The sequence below is a fragment of the Crocodylus siamensis genome, chromosome 10 (assembly GCF_052110815.1).
Source record: "Crocodylus siamensis isolate JL-2025a chromosome 10, ASM5211081v1, whole genome shotgun sequence".
NCBI lineage: Eukaryota > Metazoa > Chordata > Crocodylia > Crocodylidae > Crocodylus > Crocodylus siamensis.
This window is the reverse complement of record NC_143404.1, coordinates 56,328,406-56,341,617: the sequence shown is the minus strand read 5'-3', so window position 1 is coordinate 56,341,617 and position 13,212 is coordinate 56,328,406. Positions and strand designations below refer to the sequence as shown.

The 13,212-nt window shown below is 40.5% G+C and overlaps 1 protein-coding gene across 2 annotated transcripts in view; it reads right to left on the bottom strand.

Annotated features, from left to right (window-relative positions):
• RPN2 (ribophorin II) overlaps positions 1–12,937 on the bottom strand; it is a 32,393-nt gene extending 19,456 nt beyond the window's left edge. The window contains exons 1-6 of one of the 2 annotated variants that reach the window (XM_090064864.1): positions 12,775–12,937; positions 10,623–10,810; positions 7,468–7,563; positions 6,253–6,428; positions 2,213–2,288; positions 1,660–1,794 (exon numbers count right to left, since the gene is read on the bottom strand). In XM_090064864.1, coding sequence (XP_089920990.1) covers positions 1,660–1,794; positions 2,213–2,288; positions 6,253–6,428; positions 7,468–7,563; positions 10,623–10,810; positions 12,775–12,787 — 684 coding nt within the window. In that variant the 5' untranslated portion in view covers positions 12,788–12,937. The remainder of the gene's footprint in view (positions 1–1,659; positions 1,795–2,212; positions 2,289–6,252; positions 6,429–7,467; positions 7,564–10,622; positions 10,811–12,774) is intronic. The other variant, XM_090064865.1, reaches the window with a different exon arrangement.
• Between the last annotated feature and the right edge of the window lie 275 nt (positions 12,938–13,212).

Genomic DNA, 13,212 nt, shown 5'->3' with positions numbered 1-13,212 from the left:
TGGCTTTCTGAAAAGTAGACATTTTATCCATTCAGGAACAAAAAGAAAAGAAAAAGATCCAACAAAAGAGCTCCTGACAGTCTGAGTTAGACTCAACACTAAACAATTTTCTTTAATTGAACCAATTTATTTTTTTACGTCATTGGTACTCTAACATTCTGGAACACATTCATCAGATTTACTGTCTACAGAACGACATCAAAATTGCTCCATCAAGTTTGCCTGGCAGCACCATGGAAAGAGACCAGGAATGAACTTAAGACACCACACACATGGGCTTCATTCTTAACCCCTACTGTCTCACCTACTACCTTCACGATGCACCAGGCTGCTGTGCGTAACTTCCTATATTATTATATGCACATTATAAAGGTATATGTAAAAAAAAAAAAAAAAGTGAAATTTGCCTACAAAATACTGAACACAAAATCCTGTAGAGAACCTGCCAGAATAATTTCTGGCTAATTTAACTGTGACCCTGGCTATAAACATTTTTGCAAGACAGGGCACATTGCAATAGGGCTGTGCGAAATGGCACCGTTCTGTTTTGATCTGTGTCAAGGTTTCGACGGAATAGCGTTTTGTATTGAATTTCATTTGGATTCAAAACAGTTGTTTTGTTTTGCTTCGTTGAAACAGTGAGGCTGTTTCAACATTTCGCTAGATTGGGCCGAGGCCAAGGAGTCAGCCCAGCTGGGCTGACTCTGGCCCTGGCTCGTTGATTGCACTGGGGAGGCAAAGTCAGTCCAGCTGGACTGACTTCCCATCCCCAACGCTATGGTCGAAACATTTTGACTTCTGAAACATTTCCACTAGCCTTGTTTTGTTTTGAGAACGTTTTGAAGCCCTTTGTTTCGTTTCGATTTTGCTGTTTCAACTTCAAAATGAGTCAAAACAATGTCGAAACAAAGTGGCCAGCAAAATTTCACACAGCCCTACCTTGCAACTACGTTGGGGCAACTGCATGCAAACAAACATCTGCAGAGGGGCAAAAAAACTATCCAGTATTTGAACAGAAGTAATATTTTCTCAGCAGGTTTATCTACATACAAGGAGTTCCAGCCATACTCTACAACCTTTTTCCCCTCAGAGCATCTAATTTGTTTCCTAGGTCTATGCAAGTTTTTTTTTAACTGCCATCAGAACGTTTGGACATCAAATTTTAGTGTCTATACTCCCCCACAAAAAGTGCACTAACTGGAAAGCAGTACTCTCCTCTAGGGAACATTGTGGTCAAAACCAGTATACCTCCTCTTCATTTCTCTCATTAAGATACTTAAGTTTCCCACCTCCTCCACCTAATTAGCATTGGTACAACACTCTGAATCTGTGAAGTGCTACAGAAGAAACAAAATCTCCAAAAACAAGTTTTGTTTCAACAAATTTCAAAAAACTGCCTTAAAAAAAGCAATACCAAGATAGGTTTGCCATCACCTCCTGTACTTCTGAGGCTTGGTTTTTCTCACTCCTGTACTCAAGTTGTACTTTCTTCCCAGCTGATAGTTAAAAGAGTCTCCTTTCATATTTTCCTGTTTACTGAAGACATTTTTGTTCATTATGGACAAATCCTGATCACAGTTACACACATTACTTATGCCTCATAATGACTCCAGGTGCAATAATTAATATGAGCAGTGGATGGAAAGAGCCAATACATACTTCCTTCATTGCTGGCTCTGTACCCACATGATCTGACAGTTTATAGGTAGCAGCAATAAATAATGCAGTAGTCTCAAGTCCTTCTTCAAATTGTAGATATACTCCACCCAAGTCATCCAAACGAGCAACAAGGTCCTGAAAGCAAGAGAAAGAAATTACCCAAAAGGCAAAGACAAATACTGGAACTTAAGGGACTGGGTTTTATCTCTAAGGCATGTGTTCATCAGGCATTCACACAAGGATCACAGAGTTTTCCTCTAACCCAAATTCTCTCTGAAATTTTAGAAATATACAAGAACAAAGCATCAGCCAACCTGAAAAACCTTTAATAATTTTGGGGAGTTTTAAATGGTAAATTTAAGGTTGCTTCTGTTTGAAGTACAGTCCACAATATTGGATTAAGTTTTTCAAAGTGGAGGGTTGCTTTAAAATGAGTTACTAAGCGAACCCCATATCAAAGGAAAGGGAAATGAGCTGATTTTTTTTCATTTTAAAAGATTTATGGATCTACAGAAAAAGAGTCTGAATAATAAGGGAACATAAACATTCTTACCTCTATCTCCTCCACAATGCTACTCAAATCTGCCTGCTGGGACAAGTATGATGCTGTCTCCAAAGCCTGAATAGTTCTGGAACAATGAAAACCAAAACAGTGATGAATAAGCAATGTGAGATTCTACCTATTTAAAAGCAGAACACTGCTCAACCCAAAGCAATTACACAGTCTCAATTACAACTGAAATGGAAATAGATGCTGTAAATGCATTCTTCTCAGGGGTTCAGAGGACAACAAAACCTGAAGAGGTGCCTAAGATATTTTGTTTTTAAAAAAAGTCAAGTAAAGGGATACTATTAAGTTCAGAAAACCCCCCCCCAGGGTAAAGCTGTTTTTGACATAAAACATTAAGACAAAAATTTCCTAATTTCAGTAGCTAAAGTGAGACCCCTAAATAAGTGGGACAATTCCAGGGACAGAATTCCTGGATTCTTGTTGATTCAAATGACAGCTGTGGTTGGTTAATACTTAGAAAAATGAGGCCATTTACAGTTCCCTAAATAAGTATCTGGAAGCTTGACCTTAGGATCCTCCATTTGAGGAAGTGTGTACTTTCCATTAACCTGTTGGTTTACTTCTTGCATTTCTCTCTACTTGTCAGAGGAATACAGGCAAGTTGGCCAGTTTCACTTTTGTTTCTAGGTAACTTCATTTCTGCTTATGCATTAATACAAAGTGCTATATTATGCCAAGCATCAATAAACAGGGCTGCCGCAATGCTGAACAGCTGTTTTTATTAGCATGCCAGAACTGTTCAACCTTTGACGAAGTTTTGTGTTTTCAGTTTTGCACTGGAGATTTCTTTGGGAGAATGGTAACAAACAACAGGAAAATAATCTGACCTATCTTTATGGCTAAGGGAAGTCAATTCTTGGACCAGAGGTGCCTCCTAGGAAGTACAATGGGAATTCAGCTGGACATTCTTAACGAGGGGATCACTTGTATGCTGTTTGTGACCACCTCTGTACAGGAACTGCTGTAGACAGTGCTAACAAACATTATATTAAGATGCTAATCTCAGTTTACATTATTTATTTCTTCTAAATCGTGAAACTAACATACATAGCCCTTAAATCCACTACATCAGGGGATGGCCTACTTCATGCTTTCAAAGACACAGCAAGGACTTAAACTGTTAGTTAATGTAAGCTTCATGAACACTTTCCTAAGAAAACAGATTTTGTAAAGTGTTTTCTACACTAAAAATCTGTATTTAAGGCTCTGACACTGCTCATTATAAAGAATTCTGAATACAATACAGCCACCTTATAAATATGCAAATATTACCCATTCCTGACGCTGGATTTGGAAAACCAGAAGACGTTGGTGTTTGGAGTACACCAGAAGTACTTTCTAGTTGAACCAACTCCCAGACCCTCACCCAAATCAGTAGGCATATTTCCTCATTACTCCCGTATCTGACAGCTGCTACCAACACAGCCAATGACATCTGTCACAAAACATGTTGCTTATGCTCTAGTCACAGCTGGGGATTAATTCACTGCAACTAATTTTAAGCAATTTAATTAAGGACTTGCTTGTGCAACAAAGAAATGGGACTTTTCCCCTGGCCCTAAAGAAGCAGAGCAGAGGGGAAACAAAAGCCAGCTTTTTATAATGGGTCATTTAGAAGACTGGACTTGATATAAGAATAGGAAAGTATTTTGCATACCATCATCTTCAGACCTTCTTAACAGCTTTGCTAGCAATCAGCACAATAGCAATATGAAGTTAAAACAATCTTTAGCCTTTCCATTCTCCTGCTCTTCTAAAACAAAGTGCAAAGTAAAACCAATACCTGATTTTGCTGTTCTGCTCTAATAGGTGTGGAACAGGAAGATAAGTGTTTTGCTGCCCCATTCTGGGAAAGAAGCCCTTCCCATTCTGGGTTACAGAGCTAGAACTGTCATCCTCTGACAACTGAGGCAGCATGTTAGAAATTTGGACAGAACATCTAACAACAAAGTAAAGTTAATTGCATAAAGGTTAACATCAGAAAATGTCTCTGTCAAATACTAAAGCAAGGCAACTAATATCCAAAAATGCAAGTTACTTGTATCAAGACTCATGTTCTCAGACATAAGTGTGACACAACCCCTTGTGTGTCTCTTCTCTTTCAAACAAACAATCTGAGAGCAATTTGCAGGTCACACCAGCTAGCAGAACCTTAAATCTCATGAAACAATAAATTCTACAAGAAAGGGAAAGTGTTGTTTTCATATAGGCTGGATCATGTGACAAGAATCTCAGAGGACACACAAAACTATCACCATATTGCTAGTGATCATGAAAATTAATCTACTCACGGAAGAGAGCAGTTTGTAATGGCTTTGATCATGAGCTCCCCAAGCAGCCATTTTGAGCATCAGGCTATCGTGTATACTTTAATGCAATTTTTTGTTCATAATACTCATATTTCAGTGTTTTCATTTGCTCATTCAGCAAGAGAGGTGTATTTAAAAAGGACAGGGACTGCACAAAAGCACTTGCTTTACAATTGGTCTAATATATGCACAAGAACAGGTATTTTATTTTCAATTGAACATGATATCAGAATAGCACACACAAGTAAGTGCTTTGATTCAGCTTTAACAGAATTTCCATTCATTTTTCAAAACCCACCCCTACCCCAAAGCAATTTTCTACTCATTTTGAAAAAAAGATGCTAAGTAAATTTGGATGGTGCAAAGATGGGACAGTAAGAAACCAGTGGCTGAACTTTCTTGTTTTTTAGTAAAGGAACAAATGGTTATAAAAACTCCTGCAACCCCTCCCCCCCCCGCAGTCAGTTCATTTATAGCACCAATGTATTATCAACGATCTCACAGTAATTTCAGAGATCTGAGCCATTAGTGGGCCCAACATTACAATCCGGTGATGCCACTGACTCACAATGCCTTCCAGTGGGAATGAAGGAAGCATTGGGCCCTGACTATGCATTTCATGACATATTCCCCATATGGATATTGCATGGAGACCATGCAAGCATTTTGGGACCGCAGAAGCAGGCTGTCTTATAGGAACACTTCTCATTGAGTCATTGTATTTTTATTGCCTCTACTCCCCTTGGAAAAAGCACTCTAGGATTATTATATCATTTCAGTTTTCCTAAAAATTTGCTGAAGCAAGGTTAAATTTTCCCCTTATTCAAGAAAACCACTCTAATGGATCAGGTGACTGAACATGCAGACATGCCAAGAACCCACAACCTAGGCACTATTCTGTCCCGTCCCTAAGCATATGGTAAACTCAGCTGCACTTCCCAAAGTCATAGCATATCTATGAAAAGTGTGTAAGTAGGATGGTTTGCGTTGTCAGAAAAAACAAAAGCATCACAGAAGCTTTTAACTTGCCCTCCTCTGTTCTAACACACTATCGGAACTATTTGTAATTCACTTGCTGCATCAATCCTACAAAGTGCTCAGAAAATTTAAAAACAGAAAGAGCCAGGATCCTGAGTCCCTACATAACACAGGAGAAACTGTACCTGAGAAACTGGTACAGATAAATGAGGTTCTGGACCATACCAAATTTTGAGGAAAAAAGTATTTTGCAGTTTTCTTCCCTTCCTAAGGGCAGTGGCTGTCTCTTGTGCTTTGTTCATTAACCTAATTGCACTGCAAGGAACTTCTTCCAGTGCCAAATGTCAAGATAACTTTTAGCATCAGGCAAGGGATTTTTCCTAAACTAGACACAGCTTGGCCTAAGAATGACAACACTGAGGCAGAAAATGAGTCAATTCTACAGAGGTAAAAATAAACTAAAAAATGTATTTGCTTCAGGGTACAGGTTCTCCACAGAAAAGGAAAACACTAGAAGATGGCTTGCAAAATCTCAGAGTGAACAATCCTCAGAAAAGAGCAGATTCTTCTCCCCAAGCAGCTGACTCTAAAGTGCAGATGCCTGCAATGAAAATACAGTATATAATCCACAATGTGATACAGAAAACATACACAGGCAACCTTCATTTCAACAGCCACCTGCAAAAAGAAACAGCACAAAACGGATTAAATAATTTTATTCTGAACAAGACTTACGCCAAAACGTTCTCCTCTTTGCTAAGACGAGAAGTCAAGGCACTAAGTGCTTCCTGGGAAGCTAGAGGCAGCCCAAACCCACTGAGGGCTCCTACAGCATGGAAGATCTGAGTGACTGATGAATCCTCACTGACAGCTGCAAGCAGCAGCTCTCTGGTCTCATTTGAAATGGCAACCTAAGACAGAACACAGAAAAGGTAAGCCAGTGTTTAAACAACCCCTGCACCGTTACCTGAATCTCTTTGCAGTCATGCTCAATGCCCGAGCTATGGCTCCTTAATAACTGAGGGGGGAGGCCTTCTACTATTTGTAATTTTTCAGTGTAAACAAAAAAGAGCCTTCACAATATTATTTGCATCATGGTAGCATCCAAGACCCTCAGTTCCTGAACCTGGGGATCATCTCACAAGTTACCATACAAACAGAACAGCAGTCCCTGCTCCAAGGAGATTACAATCCATGTAGAATTTTCTCAATGTTTGTGACTAAAACTCAGTGGTGATTCTTCTCTTGGCTCAACAGTACTTAGGAAGAGGATCCAAAATGCTACAATAACCATCAGCTCTGCCTCTGACAGCATTCCAGCAATCTATTATACATTCAACTTCCCAGTTGAGGAACTGAAGATTTTGGGGATGCAAGGAAGGTTTGCAACTCTTAGATTCTCTGCCATCAGGAGTAACGTGAAGGGTAGGCAAACTTGTATTGGTGAGAAAATGGTAGATGTCCACAGGAAGACTTACTCACCTCTGTGGAATAAGGACACGGAAAAGCTAAACTGTGAACCTGGCACTTCCTAACTGCTTAGCTTTGCAATCTAAACTGTTCTTTTAACACATAGTTGATGCAACTTAAGTAAATAAAACTTCAAGAGATATGCACAGACCTGCTACTACTGATGGCACTGATATACAAACAGGAAAGAAAATAAAAAGCTTTACTGGCCCCTGCCTTGCCAGTGGAAGAAAGTCAATTTCTGATCAAATGTTCAAAACTGTTTAGGAAAACAAAAAACTGTTTAGAGTCAGATAAATGTAAACATCACCATTCAACCAAAAGATTCCAAAACACTTCATAAGCTACGTATCCAAGATACGATCAAAATGCAGCTACCTAGTAGCAGGCTGAAAGTAGGAAAGGTAGTTTTATCTAAAAAACAAGGCTTGAGGTTTACTTGAGAGGACACGGAAGTCTCGTTTAGGGTCTCGAACTCACCTCACACCCAGACAGAGCCTGACTGGCTTGTGCAGCATAGAAAAGGGAATCAACACTGTTGGGGTCTATATTAGACCTGATGAAATCACATGTGGCCTGTACAGAAAAATAAGAAAATTAATGGTATGAATCATGATCATTGCCACTAAAAGAAAGGTTAAGTGACACTTTCAATACTTCTTGATGAGGTGGCAGCTACATGCAGTTTATCTTCTTGCATTAACCAAAAGCCTCTACCCGAGACCTTGATTTTGCTAGGTACCTTACAAACAGAGATGCTGTCTGTACAAAACAGACAGATGATTTTCAGGTACGCTGTAATCCAATTAAATGCCAAATTTAAACTGTGTCCAAATTTACTAATTATTGTATATAAAAGTATTTATAGGAGGGAAGTCATGTGTATAACGTTATGGATTAGCACTCTGGGATAGTGTGCATGACACAAAAACCATTACCAGATGCAATTCAAATGTATAATCTCATCTTCCAAATCACAGGAGGAAGGAAGGTAGCTAGGCACTTACAACCTAGCTACCTAAAGGCAAGTTACAGGAATTACTTGGAACCTGTAACAAGTACATCCCAAGAAGCCTACAGTGACTAACCTGACAATCAGAAAATGGCTAGATCCTGTCAATGTCAATGCTGCTATCAGAGGCAAAGTCCTCAAAGCAGTAAGTGAAGAACCTTAACAAGGTGTAAAGAGCAGAAAATAGGCTGTATCTACACAAATTAAGTACTGGCTTAAACAGTACCTTCAAGATTGAAAGCACTGGTTTTGGGAAATAGACTAGTGCCACTCTAACAATTTAAATAGCTGTCCACCTTATCTGCAGGTGTCTTCAATGCCTTATAATATGTCTTACTGTCAGACGAGTGGCGCAGACAGAAACAAGATCATTAATGCAGCACATAAATTGTGAAATCAGAAAAAGATTTCAGCAATTTGTAGACATTACAATAATAGCTGCTCTTTGGATAATTGCGCTGTGGATCTGTACTACTTATCTGAGGCACAGTTTATTGGCAAAGACTACCCCAAAATGTCAGTATTTACTGAAGCATAATGATGGGCTAGTATTTTGCTACCTCTACCTGCTGTTATTTTTAGCTGTGGAAAAATATAAGATCCAAAGAACAGAATTATATATCACACTTACTGTCAGATATTAACCCTATAGAAACAAGTATTATGGCATTGCTGACAGAACAAGTTCAAAGACCAGCAACAGACAGCAATAGGCAAGAGGAACTTACTTACAAGGAAAGTTCAAAAAAAGTCAAATGTGTATAGCTTAGAGACTCAGATAAGCAGAACATAAAAGCAATCAACAAACATGTAAACACAAAGATTTCAAAACCATGTGCTAATGGCAGTAGCTTAAGATATGCTGGTGATGCACATACTATGAGAAAATATGACATGGCTAAAAAAAAAAAAATAAAATAGTAGCGGCTGTATAACTGCCCAAAAAGTGATGCCAGAAATGGGAGAGAAGCACACTGCTGACTCCCATTTAAATAGAGCTCCAGAGTACTCAACATCTGACCCATTTTTTCTTTGGAAACGTATGGCTAAACTAAGCCATTCTTCAGAGTTGATCTGCAGGGACAAAGTAAGTTAAGATATACATGGATCTGATGACAGGCTAACATAGTAAAATGAATGGACCCGTCAAAAGTAAAATTACAATTTCCAAGCAGCAACTATAAGAATAACTACTTCATCCTAAGGAAATATGTAGCAGTGGTGATAAAATAGTAAAACAGGGTAGATAAAAACCAATTATTTAAAAAATTGTTTTTAATCAGATTTTTTATTTAAATCAGATTTTTTGATTTAACCATACTTTTGATTATTTTGTTTAAGATGCTTTTAAAAAAATAAACATCTATAGTTGTAATTTAAGATATGTAAATGCTCAAAGATATCATCATGGAATAGAGATTATAACTTCTAATTATATACTATTTGAGACGGTATATTCATGTAACCTTTTTAGAAGTTTTATAAATAGGTACCAGCAGGCCATGGACTATATTAGGGGCCCAATCTTATAGGATTCCCAGAGGCTCCTGTATAGATTAGTAAAGATTAAAAAAAATGCACAGGGACTCAGTAACTGGCCCTCTGCCCAAAATAGTCACCTGTCCCTGTTCTAGACGGAGCACTGAGTTTTGGCAAGCCATCAAGGGCCACATGACAGGCAGCCCAGGACAGATATATTAATTTTGTTTTAGGGGCCCCATGGGCCGGATAGAATGGCCTGGCAAGCCGCACTTGGCCCCCGGGCCGCATTTTGCCCACCCCAGTCTAGAAGATCCCATTAAGCATTTCTGTGATGCTTAGTTTCAGTTCTCAAACTGTGGATTTGTGTCTCCAGAGATAACAGGCAGACAAGGTTCTTTAGGAAAAGGTGAGGTCTTTTATCAGACCAAGTAAATAGTTGGAAAAATGATTCTTTGCAAGCTTTTGGGCACAAAGACCCTTCTTCAAGCATAGGGAGAGTTTTTTTTGTCTCCAGAGAGAACATCCTTGTTAGCAACAGTATACAGAGATGACAAATAATAGACCTCATTACCTACCCATCAGCCCTATTGTCTCTCTGCAAGTTTGTGCACCCACACAGTCAAGCCCTTACCTCTCTCTAAAAGTGCAGTTTCAAGAAGTTAAATGAATAAAGGATATCAAACAAGAATGCACTTTTTGTAGAAAACAATAATTAAATTGAGGCATCCTGACCAGTGATTTAAATCATTAGTTAAATTGATTTGATTTAAATCAAATCCACCCTGTAGTAAAGCTAGGAATAATTTGTATTGGTTTAACCAATTACAGACCAAGGAAGTGCTGCTTTTCTTACACTGTGCTCCGTGCCCCACCCCATCCCCTCCTACAAAAAATTGTTTGACAAATGCTGGGGGGGAGAGGGATCAGCTATGTAACTTCAAAAGAAGAGAAATTATCAATGTTAGCAAGATTTTTCATGCATAATTAGTTCACTGCTGGAAATACTTAGACCAAACAATACTTAATCAAGCCATTAGTATGCAGAAATCCTCCCAGGCTGTACTCAGGATTTAGAAATAAGCAAGAGGGGGAAGAAGAGATGGTTTTTGAAACTACACTTTTAATAGCAGAATTGTCTCACCCGCTCATCAGACATGCGCACCCCCAGCTTGCTAAGTCCTACAATGGAGTAGAAAGCAGTTTCTAAATTTATGAATGGACGCTCCAAAGAAGCTTTCAGTCTTTCAACATCACGGCTTGTGAGATAGTGGCTAGGAGTCAGGGCACTGACGATGGTAACAAGTATTAATGCCAAGAGGATGCTTGAACCTAAAAAAGAAAAGAGGCCATTGAACAGTGTACAAGCTGCTTCAGTGACAACATGAATGTCGTTACTCAGGATGCATAAAAGGCTGTTTTCTTTTTTTAAAAATCAATTTAACGTAAATTATTTTTACATTTAAATCATTAAACCTGTTTAAAGCTGTATTTGAAATCATAAGCATTTATATTAAGCCGTAAATTGACTAAAACTTATTAACATAGTTTTAATTCACTGTAAATAACAGTGAAGCAGTGTGTGTTTGCTGCCAGCATTAAATAAAAGAAAAATCAAAACATTCAATGAGCGGATTTGGGTTTTTTTCATTTGTGGACCCCTAAAACTTTCTGAATGGAGTTGCAGATCTCTTTGAACTGTAAATGTAGGTATTTACATGCTTTTGATTGATCAATAATTTTTCATGGACCCCTTAAATACTGCTTTAGGACCTCATCCAAAAGCAGACAGATGTGAATCATGTGTTGTCATTTGAGTAATTAAATGCAAGTATCTGGATAAACATGTTAGCAACCATATAGCTGGGGGGAGGGAGAATCATACCTCTATAGATACACAATCTTCAGCTGTACAGTTGCTTATATTTTTATCCAGATTCTTATATCTATCTATAGCTATCTAGATATCCATATCCTAAAGAAAGCATAAATCTCACAAGCGGGGAACCATTAAAGTTTGGTATCACTTCTGCTAACCATGATGTTACATAGGTAGATATTGATCTATCATCTAGACGAGCACCTATACAGCTGGAATGGCTGTATATATCTATCTATATCGATAGATGGAGAGAGATGTACATTTCAGCTTTACAGCTGCTTATACATTTATCCAGATTCTATATCTATCGATTTATCTATCTCTATAGCTATAGATATCCAGGTAGCTATATCCTAAAGAAAGCACAATTCTTATGGGTGGGGGACCTTTAAAAGGCCAGGGACCTGCAATTAACTACAGCCTTTAACTGTACTTTATGGTACCACTTCTGCTCATGGTGCTGTTAGGAAGGATAGATAGATATTGATCCATCACCTATCTAGATGAGCAACCGTACAGCTGGAACGTGTGTACACATACTTATATGTAAGGAGATGTAGACAGATCTCTATATCCATTTATCCCTTTATTCAGATTCTATATCTGGATATCTATATCTATCTGTAGCTATACATATCCAGATATCACATCCTAAAGAAGCACGATTCTTATGGGGGGGGGGGGGGGGGCTTGAAACAAACTCAAGGACCTGCAATTAAATACAATACAGACCTTATGCTAAGTTTGGTACCACTTCTACTAACTGTAACATCAAAATAGATGGATAACTAGTGACATATCTCCTGTCCAGATGAGCCCCAGTGCAGCTGGAAGGTGTGCGTGCATCTCTGCACAGACAGACAGACACACAGTCTCTGTCCACACAGGCAGACAGATGCGAACATTTCAGCCCCGTGGCTGCTTGTACTTGTACCCAAACCGTGCCCCTACAGTGCTGCACGGAGCCTGGCCTACAGCTTAGATCACTGCTGGAGACCCCAGGCCTAGGTGGGGCAGGAGCTGCCGCCCGCTCCCCCGTACCTCCCGCGGGCAGACGCAAGCATAGTTTTGTTGCTTTTTTTCACATTTTATTTTTGAGGAAAATTTTCTTAGGTCAACTTCGCCAAACGAGGTCCAAATCTGTTTGAATCATTCCCGTGTGGCCGTGCTACCGGCAAGCGCCCTCCACCCCCGCTTGCGGCTTCAGAGGCCGAAGTGCCCTAGGTGCAGGCCCGCGCCCGGATGCCCCCGAGTTCTGCTGCTAGGGAGGAGCCTCCCGCTCCCACCGAGGCGGTCCTTCACCCCGCGGACAGCCCGAGCCTGCCCCCGCAAGGAACCGCGGGTGCGGCAGGGCTGTTCCCGGACCCCCGCCCGAGGCCGAGACATGGCTGGCCTGGGCCAGACCTCTCCTTACCGCGCGCCGCCATCGCGCCGCCTCAGCCGGGGGAAGCGGGCCGGCGCCTACCACCGAGCCCCGCGGGGGGAGGAACCATTCCCTACACGGGAGGGGGTGATCAAACCCCGGCGAGAGCAAGTAACTGGGGCAGCCCGTCCTGCCCGCCCGAGTGCGTGAAGTGCGCAGTGCAGACCGCAGAGGGCACCAGCTGGGCCACCCCGTCAGCCCCCGCCCCCCTAGGGAGCTGGAATGGTACATTCCTGCCACCTCTCCCGAGTCTCCTGTGGGGGGCGGGAGCCTGGCTAGGATGTGTTCTTCGCTGATTGGTCATCGTCCCAGCCACTCACAGCCGAGGAGGCGGATTTAAAGGAGTAGTGAGAGGATGGTCTTATGGGTTGTCTTGTGTCGAGACCTGCACGTGTACTGGGACGGCGCGGCCGTAGGCGGAGCTGAGTG